The sequence below is a fragment of the Nyctereutes procyonoides genome, unplaced genomic scaffold (genome assembly GCF_905146905.1).
Source record: "Nyctereutes procyonoides isolate TBG_1078 unplaced genomic scaffold, NYPRO_anot_genome, whole genome shotgun sequence".
NCBI lineage: Eukaryota > Metazoa > Chordata > Mammalia > Carnivora > Canidae > Nyctereutes > Nyctereutes procyonoides.
Window position 1 is genome coordinate 40,097,362 of NW_026575126.1, and position 23,153 is coordinate 40,120,514.

Consider the following 23,153-nt stretch of genomic DNA (forward strand, 5'->3'; position numbering starts at 1 on the left):
CAGGTGGAAAGGGGTACCAGGAGTGGAGCTCAGGTCTGCCGATCTCAAGTCTCACCCCTGGGCTGCCCTGTTCGGCCTCATGTCTGCCTGCCTGCAGCACTTTCTGTTTACTTCCTGCTCTTCCCTGCCCATCAATGGTACCTGAGGAGCTGGGCTTTGTTCCCTCGGCCCGTCGTGGGCTGTCCATGGGCACATGTTTCTTCCACGTGGTGAACTAATCCTGCTCAGCAGCTCCAGCACCACAGGGACACCTGCTCAGCACCACCCAGCCACTGCCCCCTAGAGCAGCTCGGCCTTGAAAGTCACTGACGCAGTCTCTTCTTCCTCCCCCATCTGTGCTGAGGCAGCCTGGACTCACCTTAACTCCCGGACCTCGTCGCCTTAGGGATGCCGAGACTGGGGGCTGGGGATGCTCCATCCCGGCGCTCCCAGGCTCAGCCCTGCTCCAGTGGACGGAGCCAGTTGCGCGGTGGTGGGGACGTCGTAGGAGTCTCAGTGGTCAGTCAGTTGAGCCCCGAGCCCTCGGGATCTGTGCAAGGCAGGAGCAAGGCCCAGTCGGGAGGATGGGGAGGCGCTGGCTGTGCAGGGCAGCGCGGTTGCGGCCCGCCAGCTCCTGCAGTCCCCCAAGCCCACCGCTGTCACGGCAGCTGGGCTCTTCACCTCTTCCTGTGCTGGGCTCCACCTCAACCCTCCTTCCTGTCTCATTTCAAAAGCCAACAGCTTCTCAGACAAATCAATGATCTGCGGCTGCCCAGATCAGTTCTTTCACTGCTCTGTAAGTCAGAGAGGCAGGGGGTGCCGCCAAGATCTGGATTTGAGGACCCCTGTGGACGTCATGCTCGGGAGAGAGGTCCAGCCAAGGCCATAGAGGAAAACAGTCTCACCACCAGCAGACCTTTGTTGTTCAGGGGTTAGCTGCAGGGATGTTCAGTGACTTGCCCAAGGCTACATAGTAGGAAGCTGGCCCTGCTGTGTCTGGAGCAGAGTCCCCTTGCTTCCAGGCTGGCACTCTATTGTGGCTGTGGCCCTCATCATCCTGCCTACTCCCCCTTGCTTTCCTCCCTCCAGCACCCAGCAGGCACCTGCGACCCAGCTGTACCCCACAGGGGCTCCCCAGAGGCAGGCCAACTGCACCCTGAAACAGCAGGGTGTGGCAGTTCACTCAGGCCCCAGAGGTGGGCCTCAGCACGGGGGTGGCACTGAGCGCAAAGGGGGAAGGCATGCCCAGAGTGGACAGCAGGAGAAACATTACAGTACAGGAAGAGTACAGGACATGGGAGGGACATGTGACAGAGAGGGAGCCTTGGAGAGAAGCAGGGGACGAGGTGGGAGCCGAGTGGTGGGTGCCTCGATTCTCCTAAGCAAGCCACCTGGGAGCCGTGGATGGTTGTAGAGCAGGAGGGTGGTGGGTTCAGATGAGGCAGCAGCTTGTGGATAAAGGGAGGTGGGAGGGGCTGTGTGCTCCTGTCAGTCTAGTCTCAGGAGCGGTGTGCATGTGATGGGGGGCAGGGGAGCGGAGACAGAGGCAGCAGGTTAGAGGTGTGCCAGGCAACGACACCCTTCTGTGCCCCCCCCCCCAGAGATGCATGGGGTCGCCCTCGAGGAGCCCGCCGAAGCTCCTCCCTGGAGCTGGCGCAGTGCTCACCAGGCCTGAGGTGCTGGGAGGGCGTCTGAAACCAAGCCGCCCACAGGATGTTGGAAGCCGCAGGGGCCTGGTATCCGTCACATGAAAGAGGCTGAGAGGCCCGTTCTGCCCCCTGCACAGCTGGGGCGTCCTGAGCATGGGAGGAAACCCTCCTCCGTGGGAGTCTCGGCGCCTGGGCCACAGCTCTGCCCTCTGCCTCACGGGCCACAGCCGGGCAGGGCTGCCCATGGTTCCGAGCTCTGCGCACCTGTGTGTGTGTGTGGGGTCTCTCACGGATGTGCCCCTCGTTGGGGCTTTCTGTCCTCCCAGAGCCGAGGCAGCCCGAGGCTTCCTGCTCGCCAGAGCTCCAGCTGGGCCGGGCCCCCCTTGGCCTGAGTGACCAGGGCCGGGTCGGCCACAGGCAGGGGCAGGCCTGGGAGGTGGCGACACAGCGCTGCAAAACAGGAGTGTCGTGCAGCTCACCAGGCCGGGCAGAACTTCTGGAAGGGAGCATCTGTCCACCCCACGGCCGGGCCCTCCTCCGGCCTGCGGCAGGTGCTGGGACAGGGCAGCGCCGCCACACCGCTTCCTTCTCGGCTGTGAGCTGGGCCTCAGGGTGCAGTTGCCCAGCAGGGAGGCCCGGCTTCTGGGAGAGGCCTGGACGCTGCCAGGTCTTGGGTGGGGCGGTTTCTTCACTGCGGTGCTGGTTTTAGCCCCCCGCCTGCCTCTCGCCTGGGCTGGGGCGCTGGCCAGGCCCCTTTGGACCCCCGCTGGCCCCTGGGGGCATGGCGCAGACCTGGCCCAGCGAGGCCCTTGGCTACCAGGGCTCGCTTCCCCCCACCCTTCCCTGGCCTGTGGCTTTTCACCTGTTTCACTGCCTCCGCCAACATCATACCAACCTGCGGCAGGTAACGCTCTGCCAGCCTGGGCTGCCTGCAAGGGCTGAGGGTGCCCAGCGCGCCCAGAGCTGCTCGTCCAGTGAAGCCAGGTAAGGACTCCAGTGGCCTCCCACCTCCCAAGGGCCTGGGTCACCCCTTGCAGTGAAAGGCAAGCACAAAAGCCTCCTGCAGAGAGGGCTCTGGGGGCAGCGCAGGCGCTGTGGGAGGGGGCTCGCAGCCAGCTGCCCTCCTTGGCACCCAGAAGATGCTTGTAAAGCCTTCCTGTTTTTATTGCACATCATATAAAATGGACTGCACTGTATTTAAAACAGACGGGACATTCACAAGGATGTAGAGACACAAACTTTTTCTCCTCCCTGGCCGTCCCGCGCCCCACGCCGCCCGAGGCTGGAGACAGCCTTACCACAAACCAGCAAAGCCGGTTAACAAACAACATGCGTATTCTGGGCCCTTCAGAGCTGTGCTGGGCCCTCCTGCTCTGCCCAGTTTGGAGACTGCTGGTGACAATGACAGATGTCTGGGCAGGAAGGCTGGGCCAGCAGAGCACCTGAGGCAGTGAGAGGCTGGTGGACACCTGGTGTGCTGGTGGAGGCTGAGATTATGGCCCGAGTGGTGGGAAGGAGGACGGGGCAGGGCCCCGCTGGCCTCAGACAGCCATCTCAGGACGAGGACAACCTGGCCACCTGGTGGCCGCCCACAGCCCTTCTCAAGCACCCAGGGGCTTGGTGGGGGTTAAAGGGAGACAAACGTGGGTGCTGACGGAGGTGCTAAGCTCCGAACACTATTCCAGGAAATGGAGTTGGGGACAGCTGCCCTAGCTTGGTGCTATGGCCCCTTTCACCGCGGGTGGAGGTGGTCCGCAGGTTCAGAGACACCCACAGCAGCCTGGCTTGCTGCCGGGGGGCTGCAGACCCTCACAGGCTGCTCAAGGCCAGGGGTGGGGAGGGGCGGACCGGCCTGTTGGCTCTGCCCCCTTCTTCTTGGCTGCAGACTGCCGCCTCTTCCTCTCGAGCTTCTCCTTCCGGGCCGCAGCGGTGGTGAAGGTGATGCAGTGGGCATCCAGGAAGTCCAGCAGCTTCCCGGTGGCCACACTGATGCCCTGCTGCTTCAGCTCGGCCTGCAGCTCTGACAGCTCGAAGGGCTGGTACAGCAGGACCTTGCGGTAGAGGGTCGGCCTGGAGCGGATGTAGCGCCTCACGGCCTCCTCCGTGGCTGCTGCGTGCACGGCTGTCTGGGATGCACTCTCCTCCTCTTCACCTTCCTCATCCTCTGCAGACTCAAAGGCCGCTCCAAACTCACAGGAAGAACTGAAAAGAACCAGACAAAAACATTCTGTGACACTCCTCTCCAGCACCATGAGACCAGGAGCCCCTTTGGTTTGTGTCCCCTGGGGAGCCTGACACCCGGCATGGACGGCCTCGGGGGCCGAGGTTTGCAGGAAGCTCCAGGCTGCTGTGTCCTTGGTATGCCAGCTGCCAGCCTGAGCAGGATCTGACCCTCAACCACAGTCGACTACCGGCAGTCAGCCCCCCTCCCAAGAGCATCCAGTGGGGTGAGCACATGGTGCTCCAGGTGCTCCAACGGTCTGCTCAGGAGGCTCACAGGGGATTGCCCTGAGCCCCACTGTGTTTTCCTTGGGTTAAATCCAGAAGGCAATGGGCTTTCTCAACGTTGGCATCAGGCCTGGCTTATGCCAACTCATGGATCCCATGGTCAGGGGACCTATGACACCACTGACCCCGTCCTCCCATCTTGTTACCTTTGTGAGCTAAAGGAGCTGTCACTGCTGTCCACGGAGGAGGCCACTGATTCCTGGGACGCAGGGAGCTGGGTATCACCATCAGGATCTGGAGACTCCTTCGCCTGTGACAGGTTCATCGGAGGGATGCTTCCACCAGGCTGCTGCTTTTGATGTCGGGGGCCCTTGGTCTTAGTGGACCCCTTGGACCTTTGGGGAAGAGGCCCAGAAGTGGCCCCCAGCTGGGCACGGCCAGCAGCCCTGGAGGTCCTGCTGGCGTGGGTCTGGCTGCACGGAGCCTCTGGGAGCACTTGTGAGGACTGGCTCTCATTCTCAGAGTCTGACTCCAGAGTCTGGTGAGTATACTGGAATATCTCCTTCAATTTTAGGACCATCTGGCGTTTGGGTAGAGGGCGGACCCCAAACCTGAAATGGGGAAACAGCACACAGCAAACAGTTATTAGCAAATTAAATAATGACTTTGTGGAACTGAAATCTTAAATGCCTGACTTTTGTGAGCTTTCAGGGGTGTCTATTCTGCATACAACTGTGCTTACTCTGAATATTCCAGAAAGGCCGTTCCCAGGTTTAGCGATGGTGGTAGTGATAACAGCCCTGGTGCCCAAGATGATGAGCAGTATTGATTGGGATGTGACAGTTTTGATGTTCTTTTAAAAAATCAGATCTTCTTATCCAGGCTCTTAAGGCCAGGGCCCCATCTCCATCCACATGGCACATGGAGACCTATCAGCTCATGGGGACCCGGAGTCCCATCTCTTAGCTCCTCAGGGAACTGGAGGTTTGGGGAACAGTGTAGGGAAAGCCAGCAGTCGCACACGCTCCCATCCCCCAGCAGCTCCTGCTGCCAGAGCCCCACGGCAGGTCCTTCAGCTCCTGGCCTCAGCCTGGACACACATGGGAGGGAGTGGACCACCTGTGGGCAAGTTTTCAGGAACACCACTTACCTATCCAGTTCTTTCTTCAGTACCGGGGTCTCCATGATGGAGTATCTTGGCATTGGGGTGATGGGCACTTTCGGGGGCAAGTTCTTCCGATGAGCACCTTCTAGGTAGAAAAACACGTTTCAGCATGAGGGACCTGGATTTACCTCTTCTGAGCTCAGCAGTATCACCAAGAGAAATACTGCGTTTGAACAAAGCCCAGTCACTGTTCTGCTCCATGAGAGCGGTACCTCCACCGCCCCTTCACCGAGACTCCCAAACTGTCTTCCCATTGGAAGGCATCACACGTGGTTAGGGCCACAGCCTTGTGCAGTGCTGATGCTGTGGAACAGGGCAGAAGCAGATAGATTCATGGCTGTTGGGGGCTCAGGGGGAGGGGCACCGAGTGACTACTAATGGGCAGGGGAAAACATTCTGGAATTAGCTGTGATGGTTGCCCAATACTACTAAGGTAATAAAAACCACTGAACTGTATGGTTTGGTGGTTTTGTGGCTGCCATCTGTCACCATGTGCTGCTGTGATACCAACTGTAGTCACCGTGCTGCTCCTTCACTCCTGTGATGGACTCCCCCCCCCATTGCAGGACAGTGTCCATGTACTAAAAACCACTGAATGGTGTATTTTAAAGGGTGAATTTTATGGTATGTGAATAATAGCTCAACAAGGCTGTTATTTTTTAAAAAAAGGCATCAATACTTTAAAGACAAATGAAACAACTCAGGAATATATGGAGTTCGGTTCTTATCCTTTTTAGGAGCACGGAGCCCTCGGAGACTCCAATGAGAATAGGCTTTCTCCCGAATAAAACACAGAACTCTTTATATAATTTGCGAAAATTTGTCACCTCCTGGAAGCCCACCTCAAATTCAGACCAAGGTCCCTGGTCTCACAGCACCACCTGGGAACTGGTTAGAAATCCAAATTCTTGGTCTCTACTCTGGAGAGGCGCCTGGCCACGTGTGTTGCACAAAGCTCTCCAGGCAGTTCTGATCCCCATTCAAGGCTGGGAGTGCTGGTCAGTCATGCCCAGCTGGTTTCGAATTTGGGGAGGAAATCAAACACCAGGATGCAGGCAGATCCTCTGCCCACAGTCCGCTTCCCTGCGACCAGTCACAGCTTCGTGGCGCCCTGCCCCTTCCCAGCTTTCCCAGGGGCTGCCTGGCAGGGGCTGACACAGGGGCTCTGATTGCCTCTTATAATGACATGAGCTGGGAAAGTGCACCCTCCATGGGTTTGGGGGGTGGCAGATGAGGCAGGGCCGAGGTTCACATGGCAGACGCTTCATACTCACCCCACTGGCTGCTGTTTTAATTGAGAGGAAAATTCACATAAAATTTTAAAGTGAACAATTCAGAGGCACTTAGTATACATTCACAACGCAAGCACCACCTCTAGCTCCAAAGCATTTTCATTGTCCCCAAAGGCAGTTCTGTACCCAGCACCCTCCTCATTCTCCCCTGACCCCTGCTCCTGGCAACTTCTCACCCACTTTGTCTCCACAGACTGGCTCACCCTGGACATTCCCTATAAACACAGTGACACGCTGTGGTCCTTTGTGCCTCTCTGAGCATCGTGTGTTCAAGGTTCACCCAGGAGCTAACACTGGTTTTACAGCTGACGATCCTCCACCATATGGATGGACCACATTTTCTTTATCCGTTTGTCAGCTGATGGACTTGTGGCTACTGTGAGGACTGCTGCTGCGAAGTCTGTGTAAGGGATCAGTCCTGATTTCCCCTCCTCTGGATGAGCTCCCTGGGATGGGGCTGCTGGACCGTAATGGCAGCGCTCCATGTAACCCTGTGAGGAACCACACTTGCCTGATTTTAAGGTGTTTGCCTTAAAGTGTTTGAGGTGTTTGCCTTTAAGGTGTTGGCCTCTCAGAAGCACTGTCCACAGCTGGGGGTTTTTAGCAAGGGCCCAGGCAAGCCATGGGATCCAGGCAGGTTTAGGAACTGGCTAAGCCCACAGCAAATATCATTCTCAATGGGGAAGCACTGGGAGCCTTTCCCCTAAGATCAGAAACAAGACAGGGATGTCGACTCTCACCACTGCTATTCAACATAGTATTGGAAGTCCTAGCCTCAGCAATCAGACAACAAAAAGACATTAAAGGCATTCAAATTGGCAAAGAAGAAGTCAAACTCTCCCTCTTCGCCGATGACATGATACTCTACATAGAAAACCCAAAAGCCTCCACTCCAAGATTGCTAGAACTCATACAGCAATTTGGTAGCGTGGCAGGATACAAAATCAATGCCCAGAAATCAATGGCATTTCTATACACTAACAATGAGACTGAAGAAAGAGAAATTAAGGAGTCAATCCCATTTACAATTGCACCCAAAAGCATAAGATACCTAGGAATAAACCTAACCAAAGAGGTAAAGGATCTATACCCTAAAAATTATAGAACACTTCTCAAAGAAATTGAGGAAGACACAAAGAGATGGAAAAATATTCCATGCTCCTGGATTGGCAGAATTAATATTGTGAAAATGTCAATGTTACCCAGGACAATTTACACATTTAATGCAATCCCTATCAAAATACCATGGACTTTCTTCAGAGAGTTAGAACAAATTATTTTAAGATTTGTGTGGAATCAGAAAAGACCCCGAATAGCCAGGGGAATTTTAAAAAAGAAAACCATATCTGGGGGCATCACAATGCCAGATTTCAGGTTGTACTACAAAGCTGTGGTCATCAAGACAGTGTGGTACTGGCACAAAAACAGACACAGAGATCAATGGAACAGAATAGAGAACCCAGAAGTGGACCCTGAACTTTATGGTCAACTAATATTCGATAAAGGAGGAAAGACTATCCACTGGAAGAAAGACAGTCTCTTCAATAAATGGTGCTGGGAAAATTGGACATCCACATGCAGAAGAATGAAACTAGACCACTCTCTTGCACCATACACAAAGATAAACTCAAAATGGATGAAAGATCTAAATGTGAGACAAGATTCCATCAAAATCCTAGAGGAGAACACAGGCAACACCCTTTTTGAACTTGGCCACAGTAACTTCTTGCAAGATACATCCACGAAGGCAAAAGAAACAAAAGCAAAAATGAACTATTGGGACTTCATCAAGATAAGAGGCTTTTGCACAGCAAAGGATACAGTCAACAAAACTCAAAGACAACCTACAGAATGGGAGAAGATATTTGCAAATGACGTGTCAGATAAAGGGCTAGTTTCCAAAATCTATAAAGAACTTATTAAACTCAACAGCAAAGAAACAAACAATCCAATCATGAAATGGGCAAAAGACATGAAGAGAAATCTCACAGAGGAAGACATAGACATGGCCAACAAGCACATGAGAAAATGCTCTGCATCACTTGCCATCAGGGAAATACAAATCAAAACCACAATGAGATACCACCTCACACCAGTCAGAATGGGGAAAATTAATAAGGCAGGAAACAACAAATGTTGGAGAGGATGCGGAGAAAAGGGAGCCCTCTTACACTGTTGGTGGGAATGTGAACTGGTGCAGCCACTCTGGAAAACTGTGTGGAGGTTCCTCAAAGAGTTAAAAATAGACCTGCCCTACGACCCAGCAATTGCACTGTTAGGTAGGGATTTACCCCAAAGATTCAGATGCAATGAAACGCCGGGACACCTGCACCCCGATGTTTCTAGCAGCAATGTCCACAATAGCCAAACTGTGGAAGGAGCCTTGGTGTCCATCGAAAGACGAATGGATAAAGAAGATGTGGTTTATGTATACAATGGAATATTACTCAGCCATTAGAAACGACAAATACCCACCATTTGCTTCAACGTGGATGGAACTGGAGGGTATTATGCTGAGTGAAGTAAGTCAATCGGAGAAGGACAGTGTATGTTCTCATTCATTTGGGGAATATGAATAATAGTGAAAGGGAATATAAGGGAAGGGAGAAGAAATGTGTGGGAAATATCAGAAAGGGAGACAGAACATAAAGACTCCTAACTCTGGGAAATAAACTAGGGGTGGTGGAGGGGGAGGAGGGTGGGGGGTGGGGGTGAATGGGTGACGGGCACTGACGACACTTGACGGGATGAGCACTGGGTGTTATTCTGTATGTTGGTAAATCGAACACCAATAAAAATTAATTTATTAAAAAAAATAAAATTTAAAAATAAATAAATAAATAAATAAATAAAGGAACTGGCTAAGCAACATGTCTGATGGCAAGCCTGTTCTCCCTCTGCAGGGGAGGGTGGGGAAGGGGCTAGCCACAGCCCTGCCACCCCCTCCAGCCCCTTAGCATAAAACGGTCTAACAGATAACCACCCTCCCTGCTACTCACTTGGCATCTCCAACGCTTCTGATTTCTGAGCAGCAGCAGCATCACTCAGTGTCTGGGCAGGAGGAAGGAGCTCTGAAGACTTCTGTTCCTCTCCATCCCAATCGTCCCACAGAGCTGAGTTCAAAAAGCTTGGCCTGCTGCTCGCCGGCACGCTGGCCCAAGGGGACCTCTCTCGGGACTTTCTCTGGCTAGTGCAGCTCCCTCGGGCAGGGGGGGTGCCCAGGAGGGCCGGGGAGCTGCAGCCACTGCTGTCTGGAGCTTCCCCTGCCTTACTGCCCGGACTGCTGGTGCTCAGGGGGCCTGTCCGCTCAAGGTTCAAGCGGTCGATGGGAATGGGTGACAGGGGCTCCACATGCCAATGACACTCGTCCACCGGAATTGGAGGGTCGCTGTCCGGCAGGGGGCTGCTGTTGGCCTGACAGGAGGCCGCCTCCTGCTCGTCTTCACTGTCCTCCACCTCCACGACTTCACTTGTGATGGCCTGACTCGGTGGGCTGGGCCCTGGCGGCGAGCACCTGTGGGGCTGCCCAGTGAAATCGGCCAGATGGGAGATGGGACAGGGAGCCGGAGAGCAGCGCTGGGGGTGCGCAGGGTGGGGCCTGGCAGGGCTCCTGCTGTCGGGGCTGCCTGCACTGATGGAGACCAGGCCTGAGGATGACACGGGGGGCGTGATGACGGAACACTGGCTTGCAGCTTTGGGCACACCCCTATTTTCTAATGGGGTCCAGCGCTTGACCTCAGCCGTCTGATCCACTGGAGCCCGGGACCTGAGGCCTGTTATCTGGGTCTGTGAAGAAGAGTCACGCCTTCTGCTGGCCAGTGGGGTGGCAGGCACGAACCATGACATATCCGTGGTGCTGTCCCCCTCAGGGCTGCTGTCAGGGTCACACGGCAGCTGAGGGGTCCCTCTGCTCCCCAAAGAGCCCCGGTTCCCTGACAGCCTCCCATCCCCGCACTGCAGTGAAGCCTCTCCTCTAGCTGGACTTTGGAAAGGTTCCTGATCTGCATCAACGTCAATCACAGAAAACAGCTCAGAAGGCCTGGGGCTAACTTCTAGAACTTTCCTTTCTTCCAAGGGACCATTAAAAACTGACTTTATTTTGGTTTGTTCTAGCTCCAGCTCTTCATCTGAATCCAATAAAAGGATAATCTCATCTTTGTTCTTGCTGGATGGAGTATTTTGAGATCTGGAGCTCAAACAGCTATGTTTTGACTGGGTTAGGTCAATGGAAGGAGATTTTTCTGGGGAGATCAGAATCCCTTTATTTCTGCATTCCAACAGGGAACTATGTTCTTCGCCCTTCTGGACACCTGGATCTTTAAATAACGTGAGGAGGCTCCTGCCCCTCCTCTGCTTCAATGGTGAGTCCTGGGAGGCCGTCCTGGAAGCTCTGCCTTGTGACTGGGGCACTGGCAAGGATGACTCACCCCTGAGATTCTGGCCCCGAGGGGGCTGTGACAGGGGCGGGTGCCATGGGGGCGCCTGCTGGTGAGCGGGGATACAGGGGCTCTCCGTCCCCTTTCCCGAGATGGTGTCATTGTCTTCCTGGAGATGGCTCATTATCTGGGATGGTCCAGGGCATCTTCTGGGAGTTGATGAAAACAGCCAGGCCTCAGGAGCATCAGCTGAGCGCCAGAAAGCACCTTCCTTTCTCCCTGGCCCGCAGCCTCCAGAAGGGCGAGGGGAGCCGGAACGACCTAGCGCTCCCTCCGGGGAGCCTGCTTTCTCTCCCGCGCCCTGGCCCTTGAGCAGCAGGGGCGTGGACTGTCTTGCGCTCTTCCTTTTGGCTGGGGCCTCTTCTCTTCCCTGACCAGACGATTCCATCTGTTCTGCATTTTCTGGCTGTCCACTAACCTGGTCACTTCCTAAGATCTGCACGGACACTGGACCATCCTCCCCGAATGGGTCAGTTTTTTCCTTGATCTCTGGAGCCCCTTCCCCCCGGAGCAGCTCTCGCTGAGTGGCTGCAAATTCATAAATTTCTTCCATTTCTGCCTCATTCACTTTTTCTCTGTCTTCTTCACAACCCTCAGGTTTCATCAAAGCCTCTGCTTCTTCCTCTTCACCTGTCCACATGGACCTCAAGAGTTCTTGGAAGTTCTCCGCGCGGCTTTCACAATCCTTGTCTTCCTTCTCCTTCCACAGTGTGTCCTCTGAATCCGTCATGTCAGGTGCTTGTTCGCACAGAAGAACAAGCTCACTAACACCAAACCTGCAAGAGGAAATGCCACGCATCACTACCCTGCAGACGCGGTGGTTGGGCGCCCCAGCGTAGGTGAGGACCGTCGGTTCTGACCCTTTCCCTGCTCTCCAGCAGACATGGGCCATGCTCTCAGCCAGCAACACCCCAGCACCTTGAGCTTGAGAAGAGACTCCCGGACCTTTAAGGCAGGGCTCACTGACTCCACTGCCCAAAGGGGCGCATCGGGCTGAACTGAAGACAAGAGAATGGTGCTGCTACAAGGAGAGCATGCTGCCTTGAAAGGCACTTGAGGCTCTGTGACTGACGCAAACCACAGAGACCAGACCTGTCCCAGTCAGCCCGGCCCAATGGGCATGCCAGCCTGCAGCCTCCTTGAAGGCTCCCTGGTCTGACTGCTACATCAGGACCCCAGAGGCTGAGCTCATCCCTTCCCAGGAGAGCACCCAAGGTTATGCCAGGGCCTTGGGCGAATATGGCTTCATCCCAGGGGCCCTCAACCTTGTCAGGAGACAGAACACCTTGTCTGTGGAGCCACCTGCCACCTCTCCTGACGCTGTGCAGATGAGCGGAATACATGCTAACCCATGGCAGTCGCACTAGACACTCTACCCACTTCTGTTTTCTGGGACGTGGGACATAACAGCCCCCCTGAGCTTCTGTGGCTGAACAACGGAAGAGAGGCAGCATCTGGGGGCAGCTGAGCTGAGGACCACCCTCTCATCACACCCAGGGAGCTAAAAGCCACGTGACCCGGCAGAGGCTGTCCTCAATCCGTGCTGGGCTCTCCTGCCAGTGTCCACTCCGGCCAGACTGCCAGTCACCATGTCCCAGGCTGAGTCACTGGGGTTAACAGGGCAGGAAGGACGCAGGCCTGACACTCCTGTGAACCGCCAACCTGCTGATCCTCAGCAGTTAACGTGAGATGCTGTGAAGGTAAATGGCAAAGACACTCAGACCTGTGGGCCAGAGCGCTCAGGTCGGGGACCAGCTGGGGAGGCACGCCGGGGTCCGCGGTATAGAGGTAGTGCAGGAGCGCATGGATGGCCTCGGAGCTCACGTCACTCAGCAACACACGCTGACTCCTCAGATCGCCATTCTCCACAGCGAAGAAGCCTTCACTGTTCACCTGAGAATGAAATAAAACATGGGTGTGAAGTGGGGCAACACAGAGGGCCCAGGAGGCTCTGTATGTCCCAGCACTGGCACTGGCCAGGTCCCACCCGCCTGCTGGTCAGGAACTCTGCGGTCAGGCCCTCAAACTTCTGTTTGCAAAATCAGACTGTGAAAGACATTCAAACACCCCATTAGTTCCCTTTTGACAGACACATCAGAGGCACTAGAACTTTCTGGTAGAGACCAGCAGCTGGCTTCCAGATTGCCGCAGCACAACATTCAAGTCAGATGCATGTCAGTACAGGTCAGCACAGAAAGATGTGTCTGCAGCTCAGCCTTCAAGAGGTCGATGACAACCTCATAATTACAGAAATAGAAGAAAAGGGAACCGTTCTACAGAAAATGGATTTTGATTCAATCGAGAAATCTGATGTTCCCCAATCCTCCACTCATCTCCTCGGACCACCTCCTCACCTGGAATCTGTCTCCCCACTGCCGCAAGTGTAACAGAGGAGGGAGGTGGGTGCACGCGTGGGGGGTGCACAGGGGTGTGGGGGAGGCATGGAAAGAAGGAGCATGGGCCGTACTCACATACTGCATGAGAAGGGGGCACCGGGCATAAAGCACGAACTTGTGTGCATAGAGCACCTCCCCGCTGTCCGTCTGAAGCTGGATATCGCTCAGGTGTGGGTTATTGACCATGGCCCTGAAGTCCGCCAGCAGCAAACCGAGGGTGAGCTGGAAGGAGGGTGCACACTGGCTCAAGCAAGCTCCCCAACTTCAGGAGCGCCTTGAGCTCCTGTGCACAGGGCTCCCAGGCTGGCTCCCACCTCCCGCTGCCCTGAAGCTCTCTGTGGTGCAGAACAGCACCACGCTAGCTTCTTTCCCAAATTCTCCATTATGCCCCGTCCCCTGGCCTCACATGGGGTAGGGACGAGCAAGTGGAGGCACAATGGCCGCAGTGAGGCCACAGCTGGGCCAAGCATGGTGCACACAGGGCCGAGCGCTTACAAGCACTGTGTGCAGCCCCGATGCGTCAGGCAGGGACGCTGAGCCCACGATGTTCGGGTACCCGACTGAGAGGAGTCTCGGTCCCCCTCTGACTACATGCCACAGTCTCCAGGTAGACCGTGATGAGGTAATGTAGCTGATGCCACTACACTAACAGGATGAAAGCCCGACTTCCAGCACGTGAAGCGTTAGTTGGAGGCCACCCAGGGACCTGCACATCAGAGAGGCAGTCCGTCCTAAGCAAATGAGTGAAACTTTGGGGCCACCTCCCAGAGCAATGGGTATCCCTGCCGGCTCTCAGGACCAAACAGGCTCCAAGGGCTTGGCTGAGGTACCCTCAGAATTCAATGACAGAGGGACAAAGCCTCATGGCAGAGCCCTCGAGGGGGATAGGAGGCTCCCACGGGCTCTCGGCTGGCTTTGGTCAAGGGCTGTCTCTGGGGCCAGCGGACTCGTGTGCGGCTCTGGAGGCTGACCGTGAGCGGACTGTGCAGAGCACAGGACCGCAAGTGGGGAGCAGTTGCCCTGGTGCTTACCGAAGCCTGGCCGCCCCCCTCCAGGTGCTTCTCAGGTGGCAGGACAAACCCAGTCGGTGGAAGGCCAGTGGACGACACATCCATCCCTGAAAGGAGGATTCAGGTATCAAAAGAACAATCACCTCCTGGCAACGTCAATCTCCGGGAAACGCCAGCAGATGTCAGCTGGCCTACCCCAAAGGCTCCCTGAAGATGCTTTTTACCTGATTACTGGCTCTGGAAAGGGCTCTGTCCTTGCTTAAAGTTAGAGAAAATTGTGAAGGACTCACCTGTACGACATCCAAAGCACTTACAGAGACTGTGTTCTCCCCGTTATTTGGGGACAAGCCAGGAGACCTCAGATTGGAGCAGCTGTCCCCACACCACAAGGACTAGCCGGTCCCACCACAGCCATAGGGAGGAAGGGTGGGAGGGCAGGGCCGGCCCTGGTGACCCATCTGGGTTCTCACCTGTGGCCACTCCTGAGCTGGCCAAGCCCCCACTGCAGGGCCACGGGGTGGCATTCAGCCCCTCTCCTGCCAGGTCCACAAGGTCCTGCAGGGCCTGGTGCTCTCTCTGGCTGGCAGAGGGTGATGGGTTCCGGGGGCCACAGCCCACAGGCTGGGCACTGTGGCGAGGTGGTGTTCGCACACCCAGCTCTGGCTGGTCAAGCAGCACCGGTGGCAGCGTGGAGTCCTGGGCAAGACCCTGAAAGAAGTCAGGAAGCCAAGTAACCCCGTGGCCACTACAGCAGCTACCACACAGAGGGGTCCTGAGAATGCCGGCCACAGCCCAGAGCAACCCTGGGAAGCTTTTCTCCCATCACCGTCTACCAGCAGGCTTCTCTGTCACAGTGAAGGCCATGCCTGTTGCAGGCTACATGTACAGAACAGTCTCTGAGGGTCCTGTCCCCCTAATGTTATCTAAATGGCCTCAAGTACATAGTGACTCCAGGCCCACCTGCATCAGGGTTGTCTGGATCCTGGGCCCCACCCCAGGCACGGGGACAACCCCTCAGAATCCAGTATGCCAGCCCCCTGGGGGTGGGGCCCTGGACTGCATTTCAACCAAACTCTCCGGGAACAGGATACATTCGGGAACAGGATACATTCGGGAACCAGGGGTCCTCCCATTCTCCCCAGGAGAGCCATCAGTTGCCGTACAGACAAACACACTACAGCCGGCATGCCTGATTTCCCCTATCCTTCCTTCCTTTTCAGACTTTCTGTTGATGACCCGTCCTGCTGTCTTGGCTGCCAGCCTCTCCCCAGAGCCCGCCGTGCACCCAGAGCGGGGGACACACCTCGGCAGGGGCAGACCGCTGGGGCACCAGGGGAGGGACCAGGCTTGTGGTGTAGAAGGCTTCCAGAGCCCAGGCTCCAGTCAGGGCACTGCCCTCCCACAGAAAGTTCTTCTTCCCTCCGGGCGGCTGCAGACTCTGGCCAGCCTTTTCCAGCTCCCCCTGTAGGATCCTGCTCGCAGGAAGTGGCGGTGTGCTGGACAGCTCCATTTCCTCCGCAAAGAGCTGGGCCACCCGGTCCTCGGTCTGCCTCCCTGTGGTCTCCGGGTCTTGGAGTAACAACAGGGGAGGGCAGGCAGGTGCTTTCCTCTTGCGACTCTTCTTTTCTGGGGTGAACGGAAGCACAGGGTCAGTGACAGAGCTGCCCCACACCCTGAGGCCCAGCAGGAGTGGTGAGGCTGTGCCAGCCTGGCGCCGCACCTACCTGCCCCCAGTCTTATCCTCTCGGAGAAAGCGCTTTCCAGTCTCAGCACGGGGGGCACGGCCTCCTGCTCCATTTCGGACCGGGACAGAGCCATGGCCACCAGCAAGTCTTCAGATGGCACCTCGGGCTCGCTGACCTTCCGCTTCTTCTGCAGCTCCTTCCTATTGGTGGCTCCCTTCCGCTTCAAACCTCCGTGATTGCTGAAGCTTAAAAAGCAGCCAAACAGAAAGGTTAGTGAGGCCAGGGTGTGAGCACTTCTTGTGCCGGGGACGTCCCTGCTGGACCAGAGAGGCCCAGACCCCATCTCCTCTGTATTGGAAAGAAAAAGGGGATAAACACAGACCCATTAGACAGAGGCATCAATGGCTCTGGGAGTTCACTGTGCTCATCCTGTTGCCTCATGTTAAGGTCACATGATCCTGGGCCAAGTTCAGTGCGCCCCAGAGAGGGGAGGTCTGGTCCTTCCATGTGACACTACCCTGCTGAGTTCCTGGAAGGTGTATCAAGCTCTGAGTGGTACCTGCACACTCCAGGTGTGGCCAAACCCTTTGGTGGAGTCAGCTTCCTGGATTCCACCAACTTCAGCTCATCAATCCTTCAGGTGCCCCTCAGGCAGTCCTGGCCACACTGGCCATGACAGGATCCCTTTCCTCCAGCAGGGCCTGTGGGCATAGCCTCTGCCCCAGGCCCGAAGGAAAGGCTTCCCAGCTTCCACTACCAACATGGTCAGCCAGCCTGGAGGTCAGTGTATAGCAGCAGCTCATTTGACTTGGAGATTGGCTTAAAGGATTTTCCAGCTGGAGAACCTAGACCACCTGGTGAACCCCAACAGACTGAGCAAGAAATAGGAGGGCAAAGGCGAGAGAGAAATTGGGAGCTCAAACCCAGCTGTCAGAATGCTATGAAAAGCACCCTTTATAGAAGCTTATGCTTTCTCCTGGGCCAGGGGTGGCTCAAGAATCTCAGGCATCACCTCAGAAGATCTGAGCAACTCCTAATTCTGTTCAAGTTCCTGGGAACCCCACTTGATAACCACAGCCTCCCAGAAGTCAAGGGGTTGTCCCAGCATCTGACTACTCCAGAGTTCCATACACCCCAGGCTTGGCCTTTGGCAGAGGAGGCTCGAAGCCTTGGTGAGGGTATCCATTTGCTATAGTTTTTCTACTTTATCAACCTTCTAGAAGGACCCACACACATCTTGTTTCTCTTCTCAAAGTTTTTTTTTTTTAAGATTTTATCCATTTATTCATGAGAGACACAGAGAGGAAGGCAGAGACACAGGCAGAGTGAGAAGCAGGCTCCTCATAGGGATCTCGATGTATGACTCGATTCCAGGACCCTGGGATCATGCCCTGAGCTAAAGGCACTCAACCCCTGAGCTACCCAGGTGTCCCTTCTCAGAGGTATTTAAAAAGCAGATATATTTCATCTGAGTAGGTGGTTTCCATCTAGTCCTCGCAGAAGGCAAGCGACGGCTTACATAATGTCTGTGCTAGGGCCTTAAGGCTTCCGATTCTGAGATGCTAGTGTTGATGTGCTACGATATGGACAGGCTCACCAGCTAAGAACCCACCTGTGCCCACCCCAGTCTCACCATGGGCCTGGCTCAGATGCCCACAACCTGTGTGCAAGGCAGTGGCCAGGACAAACAGGGCCACCACTCTTGGCCTTCCCTTTGCTCTTGAAGAAGTCCCAAACCTACAGAAGTGCAGAGCCTACACTGGTTCCTGTAACGCAACATCCACAGCACCACGGGCAGTAGGGAGGGGAGCTGAGCTGCTTATGTGCCTGTGGTTTGCACCAGCTAGGAGCAAGACCTCCTATTGTAACACGTAAGCATTTAGTTAATGCACGTTTAAAAAAAGAAAAGAAAAAAAAAAGGCCTGTGCTTCTGTCTCACCAACTGTGTGAACTCACTGAGTCCTCTTCACCAAATGGTAGGAGACTCGGGCTGCACGGAGGTGGAAGCTGTGGCACACCACATGCGAATGGACGCAATCAGGTGTGTTACCAGATTCCTCCCTCCTCCAGAAGACACCTGCGTGGACCATTTCAAGGCCTTCAAGGGTACAGAATCTGTCTCCTCCTCAGTCCTGGTGGAGACTCTGCCGGATTTCCTCCTCACATCTCATTTCCAGAATCAAGGAGGGTTCTCGGGCTCTACTGTTCTCTAATACTACAAAAGGCGTTAAAAAGAAACGATCCAAGTATTTCTTTGATTTTCCTCCTTTTCATCTGACTCACCTTGATGCCTGTGTGCTACAGGCCCCGTCAGGCTGAGCTGTCTGCAGCCGCACGGCCTGGAGCAGGAGCTGGGGGCCAACGTCCATCTTCACTGCACACTGTTTCAAGTGGCTGATTCTGCTCTTTGGGGTGAGAAAGGGTTTGCCACAAATTGGGCATTCAGGGATCCGAGGTATGGAGGGTATCAGTGCCTTTTCAGCCTCATCCAAGCACCTGGAGGAAGACAGTAAACATAAGAGAACCTTCTCCCCAGTAACGTGCATCCACGTCAGCATGGACAGGCCGTGGGCCCAGCCTGTCCTGCCATAGCCCACTCCTCCACATAGCCTGCAGTCAGCTTCTAATGCTAAATTTAGGTATCTGCTGGCTGAAGTGAGCAAGGACATGGCAAACAGTGGCAATGTGTATCCTAAGGAAGTGGGAATAGATACTCTAACATGAGAAACACGTGGTCACAGCAGCTCTATTTACAAAATCCAAAAGGCAGAGACAATCTATACGATGAACAAGACGTGGTCTGCCCATATGACAGGATATTATTCAGCTGTAAAAAGGAATGAGATTCCAATCCGTGATCCAACCTGAACTTGAAAGCACTACACTGAGGGAAGGAAGCCAGACACAAAAGGCTACGTCTTACGTGACTCTGCTTACGTCCCCAACGGACAAGTCCGCGGAGACAGTATATCAGTCCCTGCGAGGGGATGGCAGTGGGGGAATGAGCAGTGAGCGCTAATGGGGACAGGGTCTCTTTTTGGGATAATGAAAATATTCTAAAACTTATTTTGGTAATGGTTGCACAATTCTGTGAATAAATAAAAGCCATTGAATTGTTAACTTTAAAAGGATGACCTGGGACGCCCGGGGGGCTCAGTGGCTGAGCGTCCACCTTAGGCCCAGGCCATGACCCCAGGTCCAGGATCGAGTCCCGCATCGGGTCCCCGCAGGGAGCCCGCTTCTCCCTCTGCCTGGGTCTCGGCCTCTCTGTGTTTCGTGAATAAATAACATCTTTAAAAAATAAAGGATGAGCTGCATAATACGGGAATCACAGCTCAATCACAGCTCAAAGCTGTCCAATGAAATGGCAGAGCTAGGTTGAGGCCTATGCAGAGGTGCTCTGGTCATGGCTGCCCAGTCTGTCTTCCTACCGGTTCACGTGCTGCTCCCTTCGCGTCACATTCATGGCCGAGAGGTTCTTGTGGCAGATCTGGCAGAAGAACAGCCCCGCCTCCTCCAGGCTGCCCTCTGGTGTGGCTGTGGCCACTCCGTGGGGCCCAAGGCCCTGCTGCAGGGTGCTCTCCAGCACGGGGAGCCTGTAGCCCGGCCCTGGGGGGAGAGGGAGGGGCATGAGGGCTGCGGCCCCGCTGCCCACGCTCCTGCAGCACCAGGCGGACATGCGGCCACTGTCACCCAGCACCGGGCAGCCACCCGTGAGGCCTCCCACTGCGCGCTGCTCCCAGGCCCCGTGATTCGGCAGCGCCTCGGCCACTGTCGCAACCAGGCCCTGGCGGATGCACCATTCCTGTCCCCTCCTGCTCGAGCCGCCACCCATTCCACGGAGCACAGGCTTCCCCTGCAAAGCTCAACCTTTCCTACTGCTATGACCTTTCGCTAGAGAGGCCCTTGGCACTCACAGACGTGGAAACCTTCCGAAGTCCCCAGTTCTTGAATATTCCTGTGGCCTATCTTTCCACCGAAGCCAGAAAAGCATCACACCTCATTTTGGTGCCTTATTTTTTTCTCAACAAAGAAATGGTTTCTCTGTCTCGAGCCCTGAGCATTACTGGGAATGCTTTGAAGGTCGATGCAAACAACCAAGTCACACGCAGGGCAAGTGCTGAGCTCGTGTCCTAGCTGAGCAACTCCAACGCACCCCGGTGTAGTCACAGGGGGTGATGCAATGGTGGATGTCCCCTCTGCCCGTGTGGACCTTAGAGGTAGCCTGAGAATCCTCAGTGCTCCCAGGGTGAACTCTGCAAACCCACTACCAGGAGACTATGTGTTTGTAGCTGCAGGTCCATCGATACAGTTTCTTCCTAGTTATATCTTTTCTGTGTATTTTCACCAGAGAGGAGGGCTCACGTTGTTCTGGGGGGAAAGAACAGAACCAGGGGTATGACGTGCCTCCTGGGGTGGTGGAGGGTGCACTGCACGGCACCTGCATGCACGCTTGGTGCCTCCTGCCTTCACCCAAGGCCCCCCCAGACCTCTGGTTTACTCACACGTAATATACCACAGGGCTACAGGAAGTGGTTATGTGACACTATGAGGAAACAATCAAACAAATCTAAAAGTGGGAAATTTAAAAAGACAATTGTCCTGGACTCTTCCAAAAGTTGGTATCATGAAAAAAAAAAAAAAAACAGGACAAGGGGACTGTTCTAGAATCTAGACTTTAAAAGACTACTGAACTATAGCAGATGCAGTGTGGGACTTATGGTTCTGACCGATCCTTGTTCAGAAAAAAAAAGAAACCATCTATAAGGCTGTCTTTGGGACAAGTGGGGAAATTTTAATATGAACTGGACACCAGGCAGTATTACGGAATCAAGTGTGACAATAGCACTATGATCAGGTAGGAGATGTATGCGGGGGAAGCATCATGACATCTAGAACTTACTTTGAAATGGTATAGAAGAATCAGATATACTTAGGAGAAATAAAAAATACATGCCAAAATGTTAATAATTGTTAAATACAGGTTGAGGGCATGGGGGTTCATTGCAGTATTTTTTTGACCTTTCTGTATGGGAAAAATATCATAATAAAAAGTCAAAATAAGAGAAAGAGGTACTTTGTCAAAGAAGCTAAATGAGAAATGACCCAAGGGACCCTTCATTCTCTGGCTAATACAATGAAGTGGCCAAGGTACGGTGCCAGCCAGAGCACCCACCCCGACCACGCAACTCAAGAATGAGGGTTCCTTCCTGCCCCTCTTTCTCCAGGGTTCAAATTTATCCTTGATGGGAATATATAAAACTCCCATCATACCATGCCCTGCTGTCATCTCCTCTGGAGGGCCCCGTGGGGTGTTTTCTTCAAGCGTGGCCTCCAGGGAGCACCTTTCTGAAGCATGCTGCAAACGCTCAGGGTCTGCCCTCTTGAACTGCTGCATTCGCTGTACAACCAACTCTGCCGTCCGGGCTTTGGAGGGACTTGGCGCTGTCACTGTCAGACAGGAAGGAGGGGGCTGGGAGTTGCTGTCCGGAGCAGCCTCTGGCAAGGAGGAAAATATTCACAGGCATCTGTTCTAGCTGGAGAAACAAGGACTCTTCTCCCAGATACAGGTTGAACCCAAGTTTCAAGGGGTTGTTTACCAACTAGTTTAGGTTTAACTCTCAACTGTGAATAGGACCAACTATTGGTAACCTCACCGTTGGAGGTAATATAAATAGACCTGTCATAAATATCTATGACAGAGGGGCACGACAGTGACTCCTAATGAGCACAGGGTTTATTTTTGGAGCGATAAGAATGTTCTAAAATTAGCTAGTGATAGTGATTACACAATTCTGTGACTACACTAAAACCAGTGAACTGTCCACTTTAAAAGGGTGCATTTTATAGAATGTGAATTCTTTCTATGAAGCTGTTATTAAAGAAATATTAATGACAAACATTTTTATCTTCCTAGGTCAGAAGTCCTCCTGTAATGCAGGGTCCACAGATGGCCTCTGATGGGGATTCATGAAGCCCTGGCAATTTTATGCCAGTTTCACAGGTGTGTGGGGGTGTGGTCTTCTGGGGAATCATGTGTAACTTTCACTGCTCCCAAAGAGGCATGAAGGACCAATGACGTTTCAGTAACACTACTGAAGCCTTACAACAGTCTCTGTGAGCTAAGTTTTTACCACTACTCCACTGAGACAGCATGTTGACCACACTAATAAAAAATACCATTTAAGATCAGGAAGTGAAGGTGAGAAACATTTAGAAATAGAACCCAGGAGCCCAAAGATCCTATGCAAGGTTGGTTCTCAGTTCTGCTTGAAGAAGTCATGGTAAACATACGGTTCAGTACACCAAGGGCAGCAGGGTAAGAAACCCGCTTCAAACGAACAAAGAAAAAAGAAAAGAACAAAGGTGTTTAGAGGAGAAAGGAAGGACCTGGAGATTCTTCAGGGATTGAGACCTCTCTGGCAGCTTCCTACCGCCTTCTGAGCAGCCTTACCCAACTGGCCTGCACCACCATGACTTACCCACTCTGGACTGAATTCAAGAAAATGAGAGAAGCAGCATTATTTTTGGTGTTCACGTAACTTGCATCAACTACATAATGTAAACATTAATTGGAACCTCTAAAAGAGCAGAGGGCCCCAAACATAATCATGTAGAATATTCATGCAGGGGTTAAATTTTTTATGACCATTGTTTAAAACAGGAGTTGGCAAACTATGGTCCTTAGGCAGGCTGCCTGACTTTGTTAATGAAATTTTGTTGAAACACAGCCCTTTCATTTGCTTACATATTGTCTAGGGAGTTGAGAAGCTGCAACAGAGACTGGGGCTGCAGAGCCAAAATAATTTACTCTCTGGCTCTTTTCAAAAAGTTTCGGACCCCTGCTTAAAAACAGTACCACCACCTCTGCAAACATCCTGGCAGTGGTTCTGGCACAGTTACCTGTCTGGGTGGTTTGTGCACCCTTCTGGAGTGGAGTGGAGGCAAGCACACTTCCCTCTCCATTCTTGGGGGGAGCTGGTTCACTCTCCTGCTGCTTGGGGGCCCCTTGCTCTTTAGTCCTTGGGGCCTGGCTGCCAGACCAAGTTTTCTTCTCCCTTGGACCTGGAAGGGTTTTGCCCCTGGTCCCAGT

General features: G+C 54.0%; 1 protein-coding gene across 1 annotated transcript; it reads right to left on the reverse strand.

Moving 5' to 3' along the window:
• Positions 1 to 2,805: 2,805 nt before the first annotated feature.
• Positions 2,806 to 23,153, reverse strand: SLX4 (SLX4 structure-specific endonuclease subunit). Its single transcript, XM_055341150.1, has 14 exons — positions 22,964 to 23,153; positions 21,335 to 21,557; positions 19,492 to 19,669; positions 18,344 to 18,556; positions 16,100 to 16,305; positions 15,679 to 16,001; positions 14,846 to 15,083; positions 14,397 to 14,482; positions 13,441 to 13,587; positions 12,693 to 12,862; positions 9,533 to 11,745; positions 5,227 to 5,326; positions 4,283 to 4,687; positions 2,806 to 3,830 (listed from the first exon to the last, which is right to left on the reverse strand). Exons 1-14 carry the CDS (start codon positions 23,024 to 23,026, stop codon positions 3,449 to 3,451), a joined length of 4,947 nt encoding a protein of 1,648 aa, XP_055197125.1. The 5' UTR covers positions 23,027 to 23,153; the 3' UTR covers positions 2,806 to 3,448.